This window comes from Vidua chalybeata, chromosome 1 (assembly GCF_026979565.1).
Source record: "Vidua chalybeata isolate OUT-0048 chromosome 1, bVidCha1 merged haplotype, whole genome shotgun sequence".
NCBI lineage: Eukaryota > Metazoa > Chordata > Aves > Passeriformes > Viduidae > Vidua > Vidua chalybeata.
Window position 1 is genome coordinate 126,575,960 of NC_071530.1, and position 25,424 is coordinate 126,601,383.

At 35.1% G+C, this 25,424-nt stretch overlaps 1 protein-coding gene across 7 annotated transcripts in view; it reads left to right on the forward strand.

The window, feature by feature from the left end:
* WWP1 (WW domain containing E3 ubiquitin protein ligase 1) overlaps nt 1-25,141 on the forward strand; it is a 56,179-nt gene extending 31,038 nt beyond the window's left edge. For 6 of the 7 annotated variants that reach the window (XM_053940841.1, XM_053940835.1, XM_053940864.1 and 3 more), the window contains 18 exons: nt 1,689-1,870; nt 4,614-4,965; nt 6,212-6,307; nt 6,920-7,094; nt 10,403-10,457; nt 10,552-10,636; nt 10,736-10,864; nt 11,815-11,887; nt 11,980-12,051; nt 13,023-13,111; nt 15,618-15,777; nt 18,411-18,544; nt 18,682-18,822; nt 20,053-20,173; nt 21,058-21,162; nt 22,533-22,629; nt 22,931-23,003; nt 24,217-25,141. In XM_053940841.1, the coding sequence (XP_053796816.1) occupies nt 1,689-1,870; nt 4,614-4,965; nt 6,212-6,307; nt 6,920-7,094; nt 10,403-10,457; nt 10,552-10,636; nt 10,736-10,864; nt 11,815-11,887; nt 11,980-12,051; nt 13,023-13,111; nt 15,618-15,777; nt 18,411-18,544; nt 18,682-18,822; nt 20,053-20,173; nt 21,058-21,162; nt 22,533-22,629; nt 22,931-23,003; nt 24,217-24,316 (2,239 nt within the window). In that variant the 3' untranslated portion in view covers nt 24,317-25,141. Of the gene's footprint in view, nt 1-1,688; nt 1,871-4,613; nt 4,966-6,211; nt 6,308-6,919; nt 7,095-8,226; nt 8,375-10,402; nt 10,458-10,551; nt 10,637-10,735; nt 10,865-11,814; nt 11,888-11,979; nt 12,052-13,022; nt 13,112-15,617; nt 15,778-18,410; nt 18,545-18,681; nt 18,823-20,052; nt 20,174-21,057; nt 21,163-22,532; nt 22,630-22,930; nt 23,004-24,216 lie in introns of those variants that run through there. The other variant, XM_053940880.1, reaches the window with a different exon arrangement.
* Nucleotides 25,142-25,424: the final 283 nt, after the last annotated feature.

Below are 25,424 nucleotides of genomic sequence, written 5' to 3' on the forward strand. Positions count from 1 at the left end.
TTTGCAATGTAACACCTGATTGGAAGGAAGAGGGAAAAAAAAGCCTGAATTACTTCCTCCTCAGCCTTTTTAAGGTCATAATCAGGCACTTAAGATACTTGTATTGAGTTTCACAAGCAGTATTTGTAACACTGAGGCTAAGGCCTGTTTCCTCTTGAAGTGGCAAGAAAAAGACATTCAGACCAGTTAAGAGCTTCATTCTTAGCTTCTCTACCATTCTAATCTGCTCAAGGACTGGCTGGAGAGAAGTAGGAATAGATTTTTTTTCCCCCTCATCTCTAGTAAGACAAATAGGTCAATTCAGATCAATTTAATGTTACTGGTGTGCTCAGTTACCTTGTGTGAACCCATTTCTGTTTTTGACACTAACTGGAGTGAAAAAACATCCAGTTGCTATGCATTTGAGTGACAGGGACACATTTGTCCTTGTATGCTTGACTTGATTCTTTTTTTGAATTTGTGGATGTCTGTCTCTTCCCTGATGGGTGCTCAAGATGAGGGAGTGAGAATAAAATATTGTTTCTGCTTTTTTTTTTTTTTGTTAGAAAGGTTTGGGACTGCTAAAAGTGATTTGAAACACATCTGCATACCATTTTGAAACAGTAGTAATAATAATTTGTTTTCATTTAGCTATTGTTACTGGAGATAATCTCTCTTACTGGGATCCTGCTCTTGGTGTTGATATTTTAATTTACTGCAGTTTTCCACACAACTATCCAGCAGTTTTGATTTACAGTTTTAAAATTAAGAAATGAAGAAAAGTTTTAAGGTAGCTTCTCTGCATGTCTTTTGGAAGTAAATTGAGTTTGTAATCAAGAGTTGAAAAGGGATAATAGTTCAATTCTCTTTATACTGCTCCTCTGGAGTTGGGTAGGGTAGCATAGAAATGCTGTTTCTTCCCTTCTTACTCCACAAAGTTGGATTTCTAACTGTTCTCACATTTTTTGTCACCTGTATAATTTCACTGTTTAACCTCTACTCTTTGGGATGATAAGGAGTTGGCATTGCGTGTAATTTTCAAACTATGTGTCTCTGGGGGATGGCTTTAAGCATTCTGAAAGAGATTTAAGTAAAAAAACAGTGTACTACTGTAACTGAACAAAACTTACCATTCACGAACCCTTAAAGTGCATTTATTTCCATGAGGCCTTGTAAACACAGAGCTGCCTGTGTATATCTGTTCTCACAATGTCCCATCCTGCCAATGTATGGAGAAGTTAATCTTATTTTCTTTTTACTGAGGGAGAATTTTGTTGTTTTCTTATGTTATGAATATTTTTAGTGATATGACTAACAAAACCAGTTCTTCCTCTTGCTTTCTGAGAGAAAAGTCTTTCCTGCTCATAGCTGCACTTTGGAAGGTTCCCTAAGGCCATTTTGAAAGATGCAGCAGGTGCATCAGTCTCTTCAATTCTAATATGTCATTAAAAGTAAAAGAGAAAGTGAAAATGGAAACTCTTACCTATTATAAGTGTCTGAAATCCTCAAAACTGATTTTTGCCTTTTTCTTAACAGTCAAGTGTGAGACCAAAACAATTATCTAGGCTGCAAACACCATGCTATAAACAGTTGTGAATCTACCACCATTTCTTTGTTTCTATAGCATGGTATTTCTATAGCTTTTAGTTTAGTTGTGTGTTTAACATGTAGCTTGTAGTAACCTGAAATCATCTTTTATTTTTACCAAGATCTGCTTGTGACATTTCTAATGGGATAAACAATCAAGTACCTTCCAGCTCTGTAATGCAGAATACATTCTGTGTAGAAGCTGTTAATGGAGACAGCACACCATCTCCTAATCATGTTGCAGCCAGACCCAAAAATACACCAGTACCAAAACCACTTGAAGCTCAGCCTGTCAACAGCACCGGTAAGAATGGGAGAGTTACGGGAATATGTTCCACGAGGCTTTTTTATCTAGTTGTATCTCAAGTTGAGCTACTTTTTCTATAAATTTTTTGTTGTAATTCAAAAGTCCTGAAAGGATGTGGCTTGAATTTATAACCTTGTGTGTCCACTTCTGTAAATTTTTTTTTGCAGTAGACACATTCTTAAATATATTGAGTTTCACACTTTATCATAAGTTCTTTTCTCTGATGAAGGAAGATTAAAGTGTCCAAAATCTTCCATTTTTCTGTCCCAGATGATGAAACCATATTGCTGTTTGTCTAGAGGAAAAAATCAGGTTTCTTTCACAATTAATTTGAGTAACTATGGTTAAATTTTTCCTGACATTACATAAATCTGATTTAGGCAAGGAACTGCTGTGCTCTGAGTTGAGATGTGTTGCAGATTCTGTGCCTTCAGTTTTTTTCAAAAATCCCATTTAAAAACTGGTAGTGGCAAATACTGAATTTTGTTTTCCTCTTAAACACAAACACATTGATTTTGACTACAGTTCACTTTTGGTCCAGTGAAACTAGTTTTTTTATTTGAAAAAAAAAGGTTTTTTTTGTTTTTGTTCCTCTGGATCTAATAATGACTGTGCTTTGTAAGCCTTTTCTTGTTTCTCAGCTGTTTGGGAGAGATTACAGTGATAGCAGAGAGAAAAGAAAACCGTAAATAGAAATAGGCAAGTTGTTACTAAATGGTAGAACAGAGATTGTCAAACTCTCTGTAATAGACTGGAAAATGTTGGTATGGTTGGAAGATAACAGAAAGAATTATGAACTTTAGAACATAATTATTAAATTAGGTCTTCTCTGAAGCTTTTCTCTATTTGGAGAACTTTAATTTGATTCCCCTCTCTTTTTATCTCAAGGCTAGAGGGCATTGCTCCCTTTTTCTTCAACAGAGAGAGAGAGCCATTTGAAATCTGTATTAGGATAGGGTAATTGAAAAATAATTGATTTGTTCAAGTGGCAGTATTGATGAAATCATCACTGACCTTGCACTGAGGCATTGATATAGGAGAAATCAACTACTGTGACAGTGGGTGAAGATGTTTTTAAGGCAAGGCATAAAACGGATTGCTGGCATTTTTTGATGACACGTTTTTTTCTCTCTATTGTGCTTTAGCAGGATTGTAATTTTATGTGATGTTGCCAGAATTACTGTTTTAGGCATAATTGGTGAAGTAATCATCTGATGTAATGTTTTATACATCTGTTTTGGAGATGAACTTACTAATAGAGCAGATGATTTTTTCATTATTTTGCTTCTAACTTTATTATGTAGTCCTATTCACTCTTTAGTGTGGATGGGTTGAATTTTCTAAATGGAAGTTGAAATTTCAGTTGGCTTTTTTCTTGCGTAAATTAAATTGTTGGTAGTATAAGCAGAAATTTGAGGAACCTTGATCAAATTGTTCATCGTTTTCATGCCATGCTGAAACAATATATAATCTTCATATGTCTTAATGAAGTTAATTTCTTTTGTGCCATCTGGAAGCAGTGTGTGTTAACCTGGAAAAGTAGTAGTGCCTTTACAGAACTTAAAAATCTGTTGCCTGCAAAATCATGCTCATCATTATGCATATCAAGAAAATTCATGTGGTGCATATGTAGAATTATATTAGTTTCAGTCCTTAGCATGGTAAGGTGATAATATACTGTAAGGTAAGGAAATTGGTTGAAGCATGTGTTGCATATCCTTAGTCCTTAGAAAATTGTTGCAACTACTAAGTACAAGCTACTAAGTATAAATAGAATTATCACTGTATGATGTTGATTAGTGGTGCAGAAAATGAAAGTGCTGAATGATGTCGCACTGCTTTTTATAGGGCCTTGACTTTTAATGGGTGTCCTACAGACTGCTGTACCTGATGGCTTGTCTAAGTTAGACAAGATCTTGATGTGCTGAGATACTGTTCGGTTAAGCTCTGCAGATGACTGGTGTATTGTTTGCCAAGTGGGCTTGGGACTAATGAAGCCTTCTTAGCATCCTTTGTCTGCTAAATCCATGCCTGCTTTAAACCTTTTATGAGATTGTGCTTGCTTCACTTTGATGGCATTTTTATTGTTCTAGAAAAGATAGAATTGATTTGCTTTGTGATTCTGAAGTAATTTTCTTCAGTCATTGAACTATGTAAGTTGTGTTAGCCAATAATAGTTTTTATATTTTAATCCCTCTTTTGGCGGGGGATTTTTTTTCCAGGTCGCACAGCTTTAGGGTTAATTGTAGGGTTTAGTATCTCAGCTCTGAAAAAGAAATTATCTGTAGGAAATGCCTCTTAGTTTTCCAAATCTCATAGAGTCATCTCTTAATATTTGTTTTCTTGTCACATGTCAAGATTCTTTTTTGAACTTCAATGTAAGTTCAGAGTTCTAAAAAAGGCTATACAGTTTTGTGGAAAGCAGATGCTAATCTAGACTGAGGTGCAACATTGAGTTGACCAAGACATGAAGAAACCAAGAAGTAACTTTATTTATATATGTATACATAAAAATGTATCCCTGTGTAACAAGGAAGTACAAAGAATGGCTTGCAAACTGTAAGTTTTAACTGAAGGCAAGTGTGTTGCGACTTTCTGTCATCTTAGCCAACAGTGGTGCTTGTGGCATACAGGTGCAGCTTAAATACATTCCTTTCAAGTAATTTACTCCTGAAGTCGGTTATTTGAAAAGTAAATCTCATCAGATTCTGATACACAAATGGTATTTCCCATTTCTCAGTTAATGGTGAGTCATCTGCCTCTGCACCTGAAGCTGGCAATTCCTCTGTCTCTGAGGCTCCCATGGGTTCAGTCGAAGCTCCTGTGTCTTCAGCAGATTGCACTAATGATACAGCAGAACCTCAGTCAGCAACAGAAGCAACTAGTTGTTCTGAAAGTCACAGTTCTGCATCGCCTGTTGTATCTGCTGGACTAGAACCTGCACCTGCAGCAGAGTGTGCTCAGCCTAATGCTCGAAACAGCATAGCAGCAGACGCGGCAAAGCCGAGGGAATCCTCCTCCACGCCAAGTGTATCTGCAGAACCCGTAAGGCAGCAGCCTGGTAGTGCCAGTACAGAACCTTTGCCACCAGGGTATGTTGTTTTGCTTTAATGCTATGATTTTGTGTCATCTAAATGTGCATATAAAGAAACAGAAACTTAGTTCTATACAGGGATTGTCAAATGCAGGTCAGCTGGCTGAGATGGGGTTATTTGATCTGAAATGAGATTTGTCCTGCTGCTATAACTGGCTACTTTTGTCCCCGAAAGTAACAACTGATAATTGATTTGCTGAGATGGTATTGTGATCTCAACAAACTCTTGGGCATTACGGATGTGAAGACTTTACATTTGATATTTTCAAACTTATTTGGGCCATAATTCATTATTCCTTTTCTCCTTAGTAGTAGAGACCAAAGCACAAAGAAGTGAAAATGATTAGTCTATTAATGCTTGTAGGTGCTTGTTTTGTAAGAATGAGTTCAATAATGTTATAGTTAAAAATAAGATTTGATGTGTATGTAGGTATGTGCTAAGACGAGCTAGAATATTTTTATTTTACTAGATTGTTAGAAATTGCTTTAGTAGTCTTTAGTAGTAGTAGGCCTACATTTTTAGGAACTAATTAAGTGTTTATGTAAGAAAAACAAATATATATCAACTGCAGAGGAGGACTTCAGCTTTTCATCTGATGTTTCTCCTGGTTTCTTTGCCATTTATACATACTTTTATTGCATTATGGTAGTTCTCAGCATTATGAAACTTCAGCTTTTGGCCTAGCTCCATCTTCAATGTAAGATTGTTTCACAAAACAAAGTAATCCCCAGGGATATCAGATATAGAATCACCAGGATAGGAAATAGAAACAGAGGAAAAACAGCTGATAGCACACACTTTATGTTCACTCTGAATGATGCTGTTTGTTGGAGATAGGGAACAGAGCTTCAAAATGTAATCACTCTCATTTTTTGAGAGACATGTACTTGGAAATACAAAGAATGCATATCTGTAAGCACTTTTGAAATTAGGGTTTTTTAGCATCCAAGCATTGAGCAGATAATTAATTGACTTTGTTCCAAACTTAAATATAATAGAAAAATGCTTGTGAATACTGATGTGTGGTCATCATGTGCTAAATCCTTCAGAGAAATCTTTATGGTGATATCAGTTAAATAGGAAGTAACTGATCTGTATTCTGCTGTGAATTTTCTTTGGTGTTCAAGAATGGGTTTTGGACCATGGTATTTTCATTCAATGCCAAGGTACTTTTTTGTCTTAGTGAGAAGTCCCAAGGAAGTACTTGCATCTTCACTTACGTGCAAGTCTCTTTGTCTTGAAGGTGGGAGCAAAGAAAGGATCCTCATGGTAGAACCTATTATGTTGATCACAACACACGAACTACAACATGGGAAAGACCACAGCCCTTACCTCCTGGGTAATGTAGACTTTTTGAATTAAATATGATAAACTTACTATATTTTTGTTTGTTCTTGCTGGAAACAAACAACAGCTCATTAAAACTGTATTCTTTATCATATATTAAGAGATTCTAGCTTTCATTTAATTATATTAATTACGGCTGTTGTTATAGTAATGTTGATATTGGATATGTCACTAGTTTTGATCACTGGTTCAAATACAGCTACTAAAGTATTTTGTTCTTCCTTTTAAACTTAATTATGAAATTATGCATATTTGATCGCCTTCATTTAGGTGGCACCACTAAGTGCACTGGTTCCAAACCTCAGATTTCCCAGCAAAGTGCTCTCTGTGAAGTCTGCCAACATTACTTGCAGTCACAGGTGTTTGCAAAGTTAAAAATGAGGTGACAGAGAGCTGAGCAGGCAATTGCTTGAAGTCTGTGTATACTCATTTTGTTGTTCATCTACCAATTAAGTTGAGGTGCTTTTGTGTCCTTTAGAAATTGAAATCATGCCTGTTACTCCAGTAGTTCGTTCAAGTACCACCTAGGAATTTTGCATAAAGAGAAATTTGGTTAGTAACACTGCTGAAAGAATTAACTGTTAACATTTGTGTTTCTTGAAAGCTGGGAAAGAAGAGTTGATGATCGTGGGAGAGTTTACTATGTGGACCACAACACCAGAACGACAACATGGCAACGACCAACAATGGAGTCAGTGAGGAACTTTGAGCAGTGGCAATCACAACGGAATCAACTGCAGGGAGCTATGCAACAATTCAACCAACGATACCTCTATTCGGTAAAGTATACAAAATTTGGAATTAGTACAGAGGTATAGGTATACTTTTTATTCTTTAACTTTAAAGAATGTGATTTTGTAACTATTCAACCATATCTGTTAAAAGATGTTTAGCATCAGTAATTTAGATTCTGATTATTTTGAAAAAAGTTAAAAATCATCCTTTTTTTGGATGAAAATCAGAAAGTACTTTCAGGCAGAAAGTACTCCCTTCTGAGTTTGTTTTCTGACTTCAGCTTTGTATACTGCATTTTACATAACATTTTTAATGCCAGTAGTAAGAGGTACAACTAAAACTGTCCCTTAAACTGAAAATGGTCATTTTGAGCATTAAATAGCCTTAAAAACTATTTAGGTGATTAGAATTCCTTCACTAATACAAGTGGCAATTCTTTTGCTTTGAAGGTTATACATCTGGTTCAGTTCTGGAATTTCCTACATGGTTTTCCATTTATCTTACATGGTTGCTTACTTCTGCCTGAAGAAAATATGAGTAGCTTCATAGAGAATATTTCTTGAGTCAGATTTTCCCATCTGTGACTGGATAAGTAGAATAGTTGTTTCTTCAGAGTTAGGAATGATGGTGCCTGTGTGTCACTGTCACTCTAAACACTTTAAGAATTGTGCATGGCTTCTTAAAAAAATTATCTGAGACCAGAAACTTTGTAAGTGATATGCAGACAAGCTGGAGTGTTTTAAAGATGAAACCTTTGAAGTACAAGTCTAGATAGTCCTTGAAATAGGACTCTCTGCATGTGCATACCTAAGTTTAAATTTGATGGGCTTTATTCACACACCCCTCTGAAGTAAAGGATGCTGCAGTATTACATATAAAAATTCTCAACCTCTCATTATTGAATTAGACATTATGTCTTGTCACTAGCAATAGCATAAACATGCATCACCATTAATTTTCTGAAATCCTAGGGCTGTGCATCAAATTCAATTTGTTTTATGCAATTAGAGAAAAGTAGAATGATCAAGGCTAGATGGGGCCTCTTAAGGTTATTTGGTCCAATGTCCCTCCTCAGAAAAGGCCACCTAGGACTAATGTCTAGCCATTAGCCATGCAGGACTAATGCCTTGTAAATATCTCAAGGATGGAGACTCCACAACCCCTCTGGGAAACCTCTGCCAGCGCTTGGTCACCCTCCCAGTAAAACGTGTTCCTGATGTTTGGAGGGAACCCCCTGTGTTTCAGTGTGTGCCATTGCCTCTGGTCTTGCCACTGTGAACCAGTGAGAAAAGCCTGGCTCCATGCATTTTGCACCCTCCTTCAGGTATTTAAACACACTGGTAACTTCTAATGCAAATTCAAGAATCACAGCTGAAGCACATAGAGCCAAAAACTCTTGCTTGACCAACTTTGTGTGCTTGTGTACTCCTTTGATCAGTTGCATAAGACAGCTGAGAAAACTCCCACTTTTCTGATGCCAAGATTTTTTTGGGGTGTCTAGATTTATCCTTCAGTGAACAATATATTTTTAAAATTAAATTATATTACTTCCTTCCTTAAAGGATAACCCTTACTGAAAACCACAGACCCATTCCTTAAAATGTCTCATCTGACCTTAGAATCAATAAATGGGGATTTGTGAGTGAGACAGAGTATACCTGAAGGAAAACTCGACTGTTTGCATCTCTTTAGAATTCTGTTTTCTAAGTATTATAGCTGTTATACAGGTAGAACTCACAGTTTATTGAGGCGGAAAATCGAAATTTTATTGAAGAAAGGGTGGTGTTTTCTTTTTTACTTTAGTGTGCTTCTGTATACTTTTCTTCTAGAATAGTTAAGGTCAAACTATAGCTACCTTTTCATGCTCTGGTGACGTACCTCTCAGGGAATTGGCTCAATTGACCCTGCTTATATAGCAGTTTGAGTGAGACTGTATTTTATTTTTTGGGAAAAAGTGGATGAATACTTTCAGTTAGAGTGCTTCAGTTACCTTGAGTGGTCAAAGCTAAACTTCGTAAAGAAAGAAAAGTAGATGGGATATGGTTATTTGAATTACTTTCATTTTTACCTGGATTAATTTATTGTAGGCATTTTGGAAGTGAATCTGCCTGGTCTTTCAGTGTGTTCTGTTAAGTACACAGCTCTGTGTGGCCAGCAGCCACACGCAAATCCTTGGACCCATTAAGACGGTTGGAAATATCGGAACTGTGCCACCATTCAGTTCTTTGGCAGACAGCCTTTTCCTTTTGTGCACTATTTTTCTACAGTCACCACAGAGAAGTCTTTGGTTAGAGGATTATTGTGATTGTGTGGTCTCCTAAAGCAGAAAAGACAACTGCATTTGCTGCTGAAATAATGATAAATTCTCTGTTCACGTGTAGTAGCTGGTGGTTGGAGCAACTACACAGCTTGATTTTGAGTGTAACTAATGCATTTCCTTCTGATCCTTGATCTATTTCTCTTTCAGAGAAAAAATATCATAGATTTGTTTTGCCTGAATTTGCTCCTGTAAACTCTTATTTGATATTTTTGTATTGCAAGTGCTATATAAAGCAGTATTAGTTCCTAAGACACTCTTTAGAAAACACAGCTTAGTTTCCCTATATCAAAATTCCATTCTGCACCCACACACACACTAAAATTTAGAGTCCACAAAATTTTAGCGGTGGATGCTTTTAATTATTAATCAGAGCATGGATCCTGTAGTCTCTGTGATTTCTGCCTTTTATTTTTATTTTTATTTTTATTTTTTTTTATTTTTCCCATACTTTTTATTTCTGGGAACTTCTTGGGGACTTCTGCATGGTTACAGTATACTATGAGCTTAGCATGTGTTTACATAATAATGTAATCCCTTTTTTCCCCCTTCTAACCTTACTGTATGTTGGTATAATTTTACCCATCTGCATATGAATGCAGCTGCATTTAAAAAAAAAATTACAATGTTCAAAAATAGCCAAACATCCAGGGAAGTTATCATGTATTGAGGAAGTAAAACCCCCTATGTTGGCAGTAGTCACTGTGCTTAGTTTATTATGGTAAAACATATTCTTAAACAAGAACTTAGTGCTTATCTGCTGATACATGCTTCCTCAAAACTTTTATAAACTGCACCTCTTTGCGTGAGCACTCAAGTTTGCTGTGGGAAGGGAAAAGGAGGGTACAATGCATTGATAACAATATCTTATTATCATATAATCTAAGTTTCTTTGCAAAACCAGATTAAAAATGGCATGATAAGGTTTTTTTGCAAAATGAATAGTCTTCAGGACTAGTGGTAATCTTTGAACACACTGAGAAAATAATATGAATAATATTTGGCCTAACTGAAAGTCCTCTCGCTTTTAAACAGGCTTCGATGTTGTCAGCAGAAAATGATCCACTTGGGCCTTTACCACCAGGCTGGGGTAAGTTAAATAGCTGTGGTTTTCAGGAAATGGCAGTTACAGAAATTTGGAATGCAGTTGTTGTATAGTGGATTTTTTTCTTTTTTTCCCTTAGAAAGAAGAGTGGATTCAAATGATAGGGTGTATTTTGTAAATCATAACACAAAGACAACACAGTGGGAGGACCCTCGAACTCAAGGGTAGGTGTGTATAATGACTATGCAGATTCAAAAGATTGTACTTATTTCTTTTATATTGTGATATGGGGGAAAAAGCACTGCCTGCAATTTTTTTTGCAGTTTACAAAATGAGGACCCTCTTCCAGAGGGCTGGGAAATCAGGTATACCAGAGAAGGTGTCAGATACTTTGTTGATCACAATACGAGAACCACCACCTTCAATGACCCTCGTACTGGGAAATCTTCTGTGTAAGTGAGAAATTAAATATATTTTTGAATGTTTTACCTTTTTATAATTAAATAGTGAAGTTTTCTCATACTATAAAATGATCTAACTTTTAGCTGGAATTGCACACTAAATTATGAACAAGTTTTTATGTTACAAATTTAATATATTTTAAAATTTTGTGACTTTATGTATGACACATTTTGCTGTACTGCTCTGATGTTCAGTAGTTTTTACATGCTTTTGAAATACCAAGATTGTAATAATTTTATAAATAGAGATGGGCAATGAGGTTAATTTGAATAATGAACTAATATAACTAATAGTTGCATTTTTAATGTAGCAGCAAATGGTCATTATGAGTATTGCTTATAATGATACACACTCTATCTACCAACAGTAATGTCTAAACAAAGTAGTTCTAAATAGTTCTGAAAAAGTTTACATGCAAATCTTCTTTTAATTATTTTGATTATAAGTATTGACCCAACCTGTAGTGGCTTTCTTAATGTGTTTTGTACAGGGTAGGGTTTACTTCTGACAACACAGTGATGACTTATCATTCAACAAGCCTGTAGAATGTTGCACTAGAAAGTCCTTCATAGTTCCAGAAGCAACTGAATTTATAAAGCCTAACTTAGCAGTATTTCTCTCAGTGAAGATGATAAATTAGATGTCTCTCCTTTATGTGACTTGTTTTTACACGTTTCGTAGGGATTTGATACTGTCTTGATCTTGTGTCTTTCTATCAAACTTGATAAATTGACTTGCAAAAAAAAAAAAAAAAAAAAAAAAAGGGTGAGAGATGGTGGAAAGAAGACTGGCATTCCAAACCACCAGCTGCATTTGATCATATCTTATAATAACAATTTTTGTGTATTTTTCAACTCTTCATGCTATTTCAGTACTTCAGCATTGAAAGTATTATTTGATGTCTGCATGTTTAATGTATCTCAAATATGTTTCCTTACAGAAATAAAGGGCCACAGATTGCTTATGAGCGTAGCTTTAGGTGGAAACTTGCTCATTTCCGTTACTTGTGTCAGGTACTGATTTAATAATTATTTATTTATTGAAACTATATGAGTTTTTACAAATGTATGTGCTGCCTTGTAATGTTATTGCCTTATGATTACAGTCCAATGCACTACCAAGTCATGTGAAAATCAATGTATCCAGACAGACTTTGTTTGAGGATTCCTTCCAGCAAGTAAGCCTGCAAAAATTATTGTGTTTGTTTATCAAGACAAAGCAGAAGAACAAAAATGCCTGTAGCTAGTTCAGACTAATGGTCCTTCGGGCACAGTAATTTTCCTCTGGTATTTGCTAGTGGGGGTTTCTTAGGGAAGACTGTAAGAAATATTGTATATAATAGTTTTACTATATGATCTTTCATTTTCCTGCTGTTTACAGTTGAAATGCTTCTTGAGCTTGAAGTGGTTTCTGAGTATTTTAATAATCCTCAAGGGATTTCTCTTCTATGAGCTTGTCTGTGCTCCTCTTGTGAACTTTTTGCATCTACAGCCTCCTGTGGTAGCGTTCCATAGCTTAACCTAGTGTGGCATCAGCCACGTTGGATTTGCTTTTCTGATTCCTGTGTGTATTTAGATATGTTACAGTATGTTGTTTTCTCCAGTTAAAACTGCTTTGTCCTTCAAAGATTAAATCTATGTAATTGAAGCTTACAGTCCTTGAGCTCTTACAGTCTGCAGCCAATGAATGATGAAAATTCTTGCTGCTGTCACCACAAGCCTTCTAGGCAGGGATTCTCTATAAGTAAAAATTGTATTATAAATGAAAGTATATTTAACTTAGTCTGGATTATTTATTTTAAATTATTTCCCTAAAACAAAAAAACATATATCTCAGATGAAGTGCCTTTTCACCTGTTTTCATTGAATAATAATTGCCTTAGGAGGAGTGTAAAAACAGGGTATCCATACAGCATTACTTCCCAGATATTCCTTCCACTTACTAGCAGTCTGCTGCTCAAGGATCTGAAGTGCAAGTTGGTATTTTTGTGTGTAGTTCATTGATTGCTTGTTCCATGAGATGGTCTACTTGCTTTTCACATTTGTGTAACATTTGGCATATATACAATTTCTGTATCAACATGAATTAAATCTGAATGAGTGATGTGGCAACAATGCATAATTTATAACATTAATTTATTTTTAATAGATTATGGCATTAAAGCCCTATGATTTGAGGAGAAGATTATATGTTATATTTAGAGGAGAAGAAGGATTGGACTATGGTGGCTTGGCAAGGTAAAAGAAATTTTCTTAAATTGGCTTTTATTTTTTAATAGCACTCTAGCCTTGATTTCTCTTGCAGCCTGACCCTAGGTACCTTTTTAGTCCCCCTGAATGTATTAAGGAGGTGGAACTGGCAGCACTGGCTATTGTCACAGGTTATACCTTCACATAGGTAAAACTATGGTCTCAGTTTTTCAGTTCTTTGACAAAGAGTGGTGTTTAAATTGGAATGAAATTAATTGCTCTGTCTGAGTTATTTCAGAAACTTTTTATCAGAAAATTCAATTTTCCTAGAAGCGAGGACTGTGGGAAAATAAAGTGTTCTGCTTATTTGGAAAAATGGCAAGCAAACACCAGATTGGGGCTGATAAGAACAGAAAGGAAATAGATGAAAGGAGAGTAGTGCGGGCATGAAGGAACAACTGACAGACTATGTTGGCTCCACTGGAGCTGGACTACAAGTTTTTCTAGAATTTGAAGTGGAACTCAGGGAGGAAAAATCTGATAACATAGACAAGAAAATCTGAAAATCATAGACAAGATTTCATTTCTTGACCACAGAGAATACAACCACTGACTACTGCTGCCAGTTACTTCAATGAAATGTTATTGCTAAGAAAAAAAATTTCAGTACTGCTGTTCACTCAGGGAATTGGAAAAGGTCATAGGTGATAGAATTTTTCTTGTTAGATTGTTTTGGTTTTTTTGTTTATTTTTTTTTCTTCTTAATATATAAAGATGTTCTGGTTTGGTTTTTTCTGGTTTTATGTAGCTTCTTGTGTTAAAACTGAATTTCAGGGAGGAATTCAATTTTTGCTTTGCATGGGTTTTGTTTGGTTGGAGTCCCTGTTGTGAGGGTTGTAGGTTTAGGATGGGAACTGAAACAGTTCATAGATCTTTCCATAGAAAAGATGTTAGAATAATTTTACTGAAGTGTTTTAATCAAAGAAAGTAGATAATAAATAAATAAATAAATAATACATAAGCAGTGTAGTTTCATAGTTTCTTAAGTCTTGCCCAAGATTTTTTATGTGAAACTGAGAACCAGCCAGGATCTCTCTGTAACTTGAACTGAGAGTTAAGTGACACTAAATAAACGTTCATGTACTGACTAACGAAATACTCCATTAATACAAATATAGATCAGCTGTCCCTCAGCAGACTAAACTCAGTGTTCCCATCAGATTTTTACCAGGCATGTAGCAGGACCAATCTGACATTATATCCTGTAGCAAGTTTTAGCTGTTGATGTGAAAAATTCATTGCTTCTGCAACTTCTTGTTAATGACTGATTTAGTTTATTTGTCCCTTGTTATCTGACTTGTTCTAATTTAAATGCCTATTAAATTTGATGCTTCTGTGTAGTTAATGTAATTGTCTCAGTGTGAAACTTGCTTAGAATGCTGTACAACATTCCAGTGCTTACTGGAAGATACATGGAACCCTATTAGGTTTATTGGCTCCTGGCTGCCTTTCTCTGTTTACTCTTTCTACTTGGCCTTTGGGTTGCAAGTGTATCATAGTGACTCATGATCCATGACTTGGGTTTCATGGCAATGTTAGGAGAAACATGACAGCAAACCTCATTTCTATTCCTTGATCTTGAGTAAATACAGGGATAAAATAGATGCCTCTTAACTGTGACAGCTGAAAGGCAGTCAGAATGGAATTCAGTCCCTACAGTTATTATAGGACAGACTTTCAGCTGTTTTTATGGGTTATCCCTAGGCCTGGTTGTTTAGTACCAAACATTTATTGCCTGATACAAAAGCTCCTGAGTATGTATGACTGTAGTGAGGTCTCTGCAAATACCATATGCAAATATTATAAAGCAAGAAATATTATCAAAATCACCTATCTGAACACTGAATACCAGATTCTGATATTATTCTGAGTTGAAAAAAATTAAGGTGGCGAAAAATTTAACCTCAGCAGAAAGATACTTTTACACTGTCGTGTCATGTAGGCTTAACCAATGCATGGTAGTTTGTTAAACTACAGTAACTCAGTGTATGTTTTTTTGTCAGACTGGAAACGCAAATGAAGTGTGTTGACCTTTCAAATTGTTTGTTTTGTTTTGTTTTATCTAAGTTATTTATAATAAGCATGGAATAATCTGTGATTTTTTTGAGTAAAGATGTGAGTTGTAGGCAGTAAAGTAGGCATGAGGAGGGTAAATGCTGTGTACTAGTTGAGGCAAGGACTGTGTAAGAAAAAATGTTGCTGATAGGCAGCTAAAACCTGTGCTGTGAGGGTGTGTTCAAGCTGAAAATCTTAACTATAATTTCTAAACTTTGGAAACCATGATTTTCTAACATGATTGGGTCTGATAATTTATTTTCTATATTTAAGAAATATATAATACCATATATTATTCTGTGATTCTAATACAACACTGTTTATATTATTTTTCAAAGTTTGCATATATTTTGACCATTTTGCTGGTTATCTAAGGGGAATGGTGATAAACATCTGTATTTGATGGTTTTTATGTGTATACATGTTTTTTTTTCCTTAGAGAATGGTTTTTCTTGCTTTCCCATGAAGTACTGAACCCTATGTACTGCCTATTTGAATATGCTGGCAAGAGCAACTATTGCCTGCAGATAAATCCAGCATCAACAATCAATCCTGACCATCTTTCATATTTCTGTTTCATTGGGCGCTTTATTGCCATGGTAGGTTAGATTTTTAAGGTTTTATATTTGCTGTAGCTATACATTTACTCCTGAACAGTATTTGTTTGTACAGTTATTAAAGGTTATATTAATCTCATAGAAATGGAAGATTAAGGCATATAAGTTTCTTGAGCCAATTCCCTGAGAGTTAAGTCTCTTGCATACTCACGTTTTCCTGGGAGAGTGATCAAAGTTAATATGATGCAATATAATATTTTATTTTCATCAATTGGATGTGTGTACTTAATGCAAACTGTTGTCTGAGTGTCTGAATACTGATGCTCTGAAAAATGTGACTAATATTTTGTGAAGAAGGCTCCTCAGGTGGACCTGGTATACCTGAGGATATTTGAAAAAATGAGTTAGAATGTTTTGCAGAGTACACTGGGCCTTAATTTAAATGTATATAAAAGTCAGATACTGAGGAGACCAGAAGCTGTCAGGGAGCTGATTCTCTGCCATCTGATTTCTCTTAAACTACAAGCTGATCAGCCATGATGTATCATTTCTTTGGTATCACTGAGTTGGTCTACAGTGACTCCTGTTCTGTTACATTTCTTTCCCTCCATGTAGTGATACAGTCATCTTTCCACATAACCATCATGTCTACAGGTAGTCCTCAGCAACATCCCCCAACCTGGTGAATACTGAAACCAAAAAGAGTAAATACAAGTGCATTTTCATACTGAAGAGACTTTTTGTACAAAATTAGAATAAACACAAGCCAAGTGTAACGTAAATGAAAAAATACTTTCAGACTTAAATTAGATTTGGGTGGTTTCTTAGTTCTGCTTTTCTTATAGATGCTTCTTAAGAAATGTATTCAGCTATGACAATAACATCTCTGATTTCAAGCATTTTATGGCTGAGTTCACAATTTTTGTGCTGTCATGAAAATTTACCTCATTGGGTTTACACTTTCAATAGGCTGCCACCTTTTTTCTTTATTTTAGAGTCCTCAGCAAGTTACAGGGCCACTTAGCAGGAAGGTATGATAAAGCCAATTAGGTGCTAGAGCCAGTGTTTCTTTCAGCTGGTGATTTTTGATCTTGTCTGTAAGAAATGTTAACTTTACGAAAGCTATTTTGTAGTAGTACAGATCATATTAGAGAACCTAATTAAAGTAATGTAGTTAAAAGACAAACTTTGATTTCCTGAAGTATTTATGTGTTTATATTTTAAATTCTCTAAGCGGGGCAAGAGAGAGACCCGTGTAATGCTGCCTGATGTGGTCTGTTGCAAGGTTTGAGTTTTCATGGTTTATACTGGATGGAACTTTCTGCAGTGCTTCCTGGGATACCTTCTAGTGGCTTAAGATAGCTCAGGTAATAATGCAACTGCAAAATGAAGTTGCAGTTTCTGTTCTTCTCACAGTTCTAAAATAGTAGTGAGATTTTTAGTTTAAGTACTGAAGTAGCCATAGTTGTTTCTAACTTAAACACGATTAAACATAAAGAACACATATCTTGCTTCATAATAAAAACCTGTTAAATGAAGTTGGCCGAGGGAACTTCTATGTTTTGCTGTAAGATTATCATACACATCAAATAACGTGATTTTAAGACCTTAATTTTGCAAAAGCAGAAAATCATATGCCCAGATGCTGCACTTGACATGGAATTTCTACCAGGTCACACTCCCATGAGAAGAAACTAGGACTAGTTTAAATAAATATAAAAATATACAAATAAATACAGGTCTTTAAGAGAACCTCTTTAAGGTCTCCTTAAGCAGAAGAAAATGCATAATAGACTAAGCCTAAAAGGGGGAAATTAGGTGGGGAAAAAAGATGCAGCCTAGAGGAAATGGGCTGTTATTTGGCTCTTCGGCTCACAGAATTTCAGCTGAGAGGAAAGAGAAGCAATGAACCTATGTTTAGCATGTTTTTTTTTTTAAAGAGCTATTTTAGTGGAGAAATTGTACTTGATAAAGCTGAGGGGAAGAAAGGGTTATGGTTGTACTCCGTGAGCTCTCAGATGCACTGAGTCAGTGTAGAGGTTAACACTCTGTGTGTGTAATGCTATGCTTCAGTATTATTATTATTATTATTATTATCATTATTATTATTATTATTATTCAGCTTATACCCTGTGTGCATGTGTGGTGAGACAAGTGTGACCATGTTTTTGGTTTTTTTTTTAGTGTTGTGGAGAACTTAATTCCGCAGGTCTGTTACTCACCTATAAAAAAATGTGGTTCCCAAAGCTCTTTCTTACAAGCTGCAGTAGCATTCTGTAAATGATGATATTGCTGGATGTATGTGTGTAGTAAAAAATGGCAATAATACTCAAGTAGGATCAAATATTCTGATCAAGTAGGATAAAGTAACACTTGGCAATTATGCCTATTCACATGATTAAGGGAAGAACGGATGAAGTCCTTTTATGAGAAGTTTTATTTTTAATCAAAGAATTTCTAAATTGTAATAGCGTATGCTTGGATAAATTTTGTCCATTTTTTTGCTTCCCATTTAATGTAATGTTTTGTTCTTTATAAATACAGCTTTATAAAGCTGCTACTGCTATTTGGAGCTTTTCATTATTTGAAGGAGAAAGAAAAAAAAGACTTCAAGTCCAGAAACTTCAATAATTCAGTAGTTCAATAAAAATTAAACATATTTTTCTGTTCAACAGGCATTGTTTCATGGGAAATTTATTGACACTGGTTTTTCTCTGCCTTTCTACAAACGAATGCTGAGCAAAAAGCTTACTATTAAAGACCTGGAATCTATTGATACTGAATTTTACAACTCCTTAATTTGGATAAGGTTTGTAGGTTTTTTTTTTGTCTGTTTGTTTTTTGAGCTTTTTCTTTTTTGGTTGTTTTTTTTTTTGTCTTTGATATTTTATGGATTTTTTGAATTTATATAGAATTCATTGCAATTTTTTTTTTCTTTTCATCCAGGGATAATAACATTGAGGAGTGTAACTTGGAAATGTACTTCTGTGTGGATATGGAGCTCTTAGGGAAAGTAACCTCACATGAACTGAAATCAGGAGGTTCAAATATCCTGGTAACTGAGGAGAACAAAGAAGAATATATTGGGTAGGAAGGTGTAGATGCTGGAAAAGGTGTTCCATGTTTCTCCTGTTGCTCTAGTCTTTTTTGACACGTTGGTTTCTGTTGGTTTTGTTTTGTTGTTAACTTTTTCTTCCCATGTTACTATGTAATTCTTGTGACTGTTATTGAAATGGTACCTTGGTACATGTTGCTATCTCGATACACAACTGCTTGGTACAAAAGGAGACCATGTGGAGAGAAGATGATCTGTAATGCTCTTTTATGTACAGTGAGAGAACAGGTGAAACTGAAGTGAGCAAGCCTATTTTCAGTGACTTCAGGTAACAAATTGAGGTAGAGGGAAGATATCTATTTGACAGAAGATTTTAAAATTGTTTAGAACTTTGGTGTAAATGTGGAAACTGAAATTCAGAATGGTGTGTAACATGCTGTGATTTCAACTGTTTTTTTTAAACTCTTTCTACTACTCTTTTCTGCTTATTTCCTAATTTTATTACTGCCCTTCTGTTGCACTATGACATGAAATAACTCACACACTTATACTAAGATTTAAAAGAAGAAAAGGAGCAAAAGGAGGTAACTTTATTTCTGACCTCACAATATACAGAATTCTAAAAGTGGCAGTGGATTGGAGGATGAAATTGCTACCTCTCCAACCACACTGGTCAAACTAACAGTTTATCAATTCTCTCCTCCTACAAAGAAGAATGTAAAACAATCATTATTTACATGAACAGTGTGTGAGAACTTCAGTAGAAATAGGTAAACATCAGAAGGCATAGAAAAATTTTAAAAGAACTTTAAAACTTTTAAAAGAACAGGGTGACACCCTTCTTTTTCTGAATCTCTGTTTCTGATCTGTCTATTCAGTGATCTCAAAAGCAGATGTACACAGACCCTTTTCTGTGACACGCTGTATGTCCAGTGCTGCACATAAAGTTTCCACTTAAATTAGCGGTCTTCAGTTTCTCAGAGAAATAGTTTCTATAGTATATAGATAAATTGAGGTTAATAATAATATTTATTTTTAACTGGAATGGTAACATTCTTGCTACTTTACTATTACTTAAATTTGAAGATTTGTGATAACACAGTATAGTAGGCTCCTTATAGTTAATGAAATTGAACAGTGTAAGAAGTCAAACTTGAGGGATGCTTACCTGATGGGAACACATATACAATCCTATGTGTTTGAACTTCTTCATGTTGAATGCTAATTATGTTTAATTCATGTTTGGTTTTGTTCTATCCCAGGCTAATGGCAGAGTGGCGATTTTCTCGGGGAGTTAGAGAACAAACCAAAGCTTTTCTTGATGGTTTTAATGAAGTAGTTCCTCTACAATGGCTACATTATTTTGATGAAAAGGAACTGGAGGTGAGGTTTTTTATTCAGCATTTTTACCTTTTGCAAAGGTAATATGTATGGAGAGATTAAATGGATAGGTCAGCTTGAATCTCTTGTCTGCCCATGCTGCAGTTGATAGCTTCTGGAACATGGAGAATTTATTAGGAGCAGTGGGATTAAATAATGATAAAAATTGTTCTTGAATCACTGTTTTGGTGTTCAGCATTAAAAAATATTTTTGAAAGTTTCTGTGGAAGTATATGAGATCACTGATGGATCTGTGAGTCATAGACTTTTCCCTCTGTGGTAGATGGGTAGAATTACTGTGTAACAGATGACACAGAAGTTGATTGTAGTGTATAGTGATTGCTTAGTATCAAATACACTGTCTAAGACAGGTTATAGGGTTCTTATATTTAAAGATAGAAGATTGGAGGAACCAACAAGGTATGAAATGGAACTTTGCAGATCCTCAGAATGCAACCCAGGGTTGCTTCTTTTAATGAATACTTTTCAGACTTATACTTTGCAGTATGTTTTATCTTTATTAGTAATAGCAGTAGCAGCAATTTAATCATCATTTTGGAATATGAAGTGAAAATTTAATGGAAAGGGTAATATACTCCTTAATATAAAAATTCCTCTTACGGGAAAGATAGTAGCTTTTATTACTGAGTTATTAGTTGGAAGATACCAAGTCTCTGGTATTCAATCTTTCAGACCACTTATATACATACACAATTTTGGATAACTGTAAACTTAGGATGAAGGAAAGTCTTATTGTGTAGTAAAATGAAAAAATTACCAGTCCTTTTTTCAGAGCAGAAACTTTCATTTTTGTTACCATGTCTCATACAAAATAGAAAATACTCTTAATTTTTGTGTGTGATGTGAAGAAATTGTTCTTTTTCTAGGTTATGCTCTGTGGTATGCAAGAAGTAGATTTAGCAGACTGGCAGAGGAACACTGTTTATCGTCATTACACGAGGAATAGCAAGCAGATCATATGGTTCTGGCAGGTATGTTAATGAGTAACATTTCTGACTTTTGTAGGTTTTGTTTTGATCTGTAGCACAAATGACATGTGTAGTGGTGGGCTGTCCAAATGAAGGTTCTTACAGCTTCCTTTCTTTTTTCTTTTCAGAGAAGGAAAGGAGGATTACTGGTCTTTAGGGAGGGTACTTTAGGGTGAGAAATGACAGACAGATACAGACATTACATTTGGATGCTGGCTTATGAATATTTTCTTCTGTATCCTGTCCTTACTGATTATTCAGTGAGGTTTATTTTATTCTTAGTGATCTACAGTCTAAATGTTCTTATAGGTGGTACACCTGTACATCTTCACTTTCCAGTACCTGAAGGGAGCCTACAAGAAAGATGGAGAGGGACTTTTTACTAGAGCATGTAGGGACAGACAAGGGGAAATGGATTCAAAGAGAGGGTAGCTTTAGGTTAGATATTAGGAGGAAGTTCTTTCATGTGAGGGTGGTAACGCACTGGAATAGATTGTCCAGAGAAGCTGTGGATGCCCCATCCCTGGGGGTGTTCAAGGCCAGGCTGCATAGAGCTATGAGCAACCTGGTCTACTGGAAAGTGTGCCTGCTGTGGCAGAGGGGTTGAAACTAGATGAACTTCAAAGTCCCTTTCAAGCCAAACCATTCTGATTTGGTGATCTAAAAATGTCACTTAGTACTTATGATTATTTGTCATATTAACTGTTGCAGTCTAGCACTGACTAATCTTCACTCACATTTTAATGAAGTTGGCTATGGAAAACCCTCAAATATTATTCTGGCACTATTCTACAAATTTTCCTAAAGAGAAGTCAGAACCAGGGTCTTCCTATCTTTTGAAAAACCACCATTTTAGAGATGCTTTTGACTAAGTTTTTCTGGGAAAGTGGTGCAAATCAGTTATTTCCTATCTTATTTATATCATAAGATCTGTTGATAAATCCTTTTAAAATGCTTGGTACTAAAAGAAGCTAATCCAGAAATCTAAGTACCAACATTTATATGCAAATTTTCCTAGTCTTGAAATACCCAGACTCTGTAGCTACACTAGTGCTGTGTTTAATAACAATGGCAATAGTCTTCATACAAAGCATTGACATGATTTATATATTAGTGTAGAATAAAACAAGGTAAGGATTCTTCTTATTTGCTGTTCCCAGCCTTCACACTGTAGTGGCTGACAGTGCATATAATCTGAAAGCACTCCTTTTCTCTCCACCCAATTTTGCTAAAGTAAAGAAATGCAAACAGGTACTAAACAAGGTGGTGTGTTTTTAAATGGAATTATACTCTTTCAACCATCTCATGGGGTTTTTGTTTTTGTCCAGCTGTGTTAAAGCTTTTTATTACGTAACTTGAATTTCTATGCCTAGTTTGTGAAAGAAACAGACAACGAGGTTCGCATGCGACTTCTGCAGTTTGTCACTGGCACTTGCAGATTACCACTGGGTGGATTTGCTGAACTTATGGGTAAGTAAAAGGTGACCAGAACTGTTTTATATTGTCACTGTTTCATTTGCAAATGAACCATGCTGCAACTGTACAGATAAGAGGAACTTTATGTTCATCACCTTGGATCTAGAAGGGCTTTTTATATCATAAATCCCATGAATATGTTTATAAACTATTTGGAAATTAGCTTGTTTCTGTGAGAAGCTTGTTGATGTAACTAATGAACTCTGCTGTGTCTGAGTTGTGTCTTATGTCACATATATATCATGTATGGTATTTAAAAGGAACAGATTATACTTTTCAAAATCTTATTTTCTAGGAAGTAATGGTCCTCAGAAATTCTGCATTGAAAAAGTTGGTAAGGAAACCTGGTTACCAAGAAGTCACACTTGGTGAGTTGTTATGTGTAAACTTTCTGTACCTTTACTGGTTTATCTCTTCCAGGCTTGCATTGGCCAAATCAAATGAAATCTAATTTGGATCAGTTCTCTATCTCCATCTTCAGCTTCATTTGATTGCCCTGACATGCCAGTATTGAAAACTTTCCTAGTTGCCCTCTTCTTAAATTTTGCAACTGTGCTGAACAGTTTGTCACTGTCAGATCTATCAAAATTAGGAGAACATCCTTGTATAGAACTGAAAGGTGCTTTCCTAATTCTTTTAGAGAATATTAAATAACTGAGCAAATCATGCCAGTAGGAGGCACATAGTTGTAAGATAGAGTCATTATGAAAGATAAAATGTATAGTCACAAGAAGAAGTAGCATGAAAGAAATAACAGCAAACCTTCAAAAGAAGGCTGCTTAGCCAAGAATGCTGATACTTTTTCCCACCAGGCTTCATATGGGCCATTATTGGCTTGGCATTCCTGTGCGTACTGAACTGGTGCATCAGGTACACAGATCAGTTTTTTATATGGACTTTGCAAAATGGACACACTTTCCTTTGGCAGCCTGTGACAACAATATTCATTATACTTTTAAACTACTTAAGGGTATCTTCCATTTTATATTTTCTCCACTGGATTTTGTTTTGAGTGATGTTTGCAAGAGTTAAACATATCTTGTCTAGGATAATTTTGAGGAAGACATGGAATTAAATGTTTTGGCAGAAATCTTTTAGGGCAAAGTTTAGAGGGAAAAAACACCTACCTATATCCAAGCATGTGTAGGAAGGAGAAAAGTTCAGCTTTTTCATGCTGTTGAAATTTGGAGATGCAAACTAGGATTACATTAAAATTCATGCTGAAAATTTCCTTTTCTATGTATTACTATTATAAGCAATTATTATTGTAAGTATAATGTTTTTATATTACATTTTTTCAAATTATTATAGTTCCCTGTATCTTGGACAGTCTTTAGTCTTACACCATTCTGTTTTTTTATCTGGTAATAGTCTTTTGTTTCTTAAAATATTCCTCTGAAACTTTGACTGTTTTTCCTTCTTGTAGAAATGCCAAGGCGGTGAGATTGTGCTGATTGTTATTTCTTTTTTTCTAATTGTTAGATCAGAACATTTATAACTTCTACCATAACAATTGAGTTCTGTAGAATTTTACATGGGATTTAAATAAAATTAACAAAATTCTGTTTTTTTCCTGCTCAGTTTTAATCGTTTGGATTTGCCACCATATAAAAGCTATGAACAACTAAAAGAGAAGTTGCTCTTTGCCATTGAAGAAACGGAGGGATTTGGACAAGAGTAGAAGTGGCTTCTAGTCAAAAAGGATATCTTGAATAATAAAAGGCCCAGCCAACTAAAATTGCACACTTAATTGTATATAAGCTTTTTGTTCTGTACAGTGGTCTTTCTGGGACTCTAAAAGTTTAATTGTTCTCCGTTCTTCCACAAATATATGCAAAACAGTTCAGCCTTTTCTACTTTTATTTATTGCCCTTTCAAAAGACCAGAAAAACCCCTCCATAAATTTTGAAAGCAGACAAGAGACTTATTTAAAATATATATATATAAAAATATAAATATATATACTAATGGGCTCTAGTTTTATAGAGCTTTAAGTGTATGAAAAGTTGCAGCCATTTAAAAGGGCCTGGATTTGCTTTATCTTGGCTTTATCATTCAGAAAAATGTTTAAACTGCTCAGTGTTCTCTAAAGAAACATCTCCAAGTTTGTTTTACTGCATGGCTGTTCTAAAAGGTGTTAAAGGCTTAGGCCAAACGTATCCTAAATATGTAGAAAGATGCTGCTGGTATTTTGAGATGACAGAATCTGTTCTTCTGTCAGTTTAATTTTTTTAAATACATAAATAGCTGATATATCCCTCTTTACTGATGTAGCCAAGGTCATGAATAAAGCCTTTACTACTTGCACAAGAGTCATGTACCATAAGATGAATGTGATTTAATGTTGAAAGGAATTAGTGCCACTGTTCTGACTTACTGCAGGAGCTGAACAGAGTATTTTAATTCATTTGAGCAGCATTGAAATTTGTTTACATAGAACCTTGGGTTATTAACACGAAGATGTTAGGTAATCTTCAAAGAAAAAATAATAAAAGAGAAAATATTACCCATTCTCTTCTTGGTCTGGTGTCTTGGAGGCTTTTTTTTTTTTTTTTTTTAATTTGGTTTTGTTTTGTTTGGTTTCCCTTTTCAATCTGTGATGTCCTTTTTATAACTTTGTAGAGTTGTATTAATGTAAACTGAGCTATAAGGGTATACAAAAGGTAATGTGAATTTTGCTGCTTTCTGTGTTCTTGTTCAGTTTCAGATACTGGATCTAGTAAACTCAAAATTAAAGTTACTAAAGCTTTGCACAGATAAAAATATTTAGTATTAAATATTCTAATTTC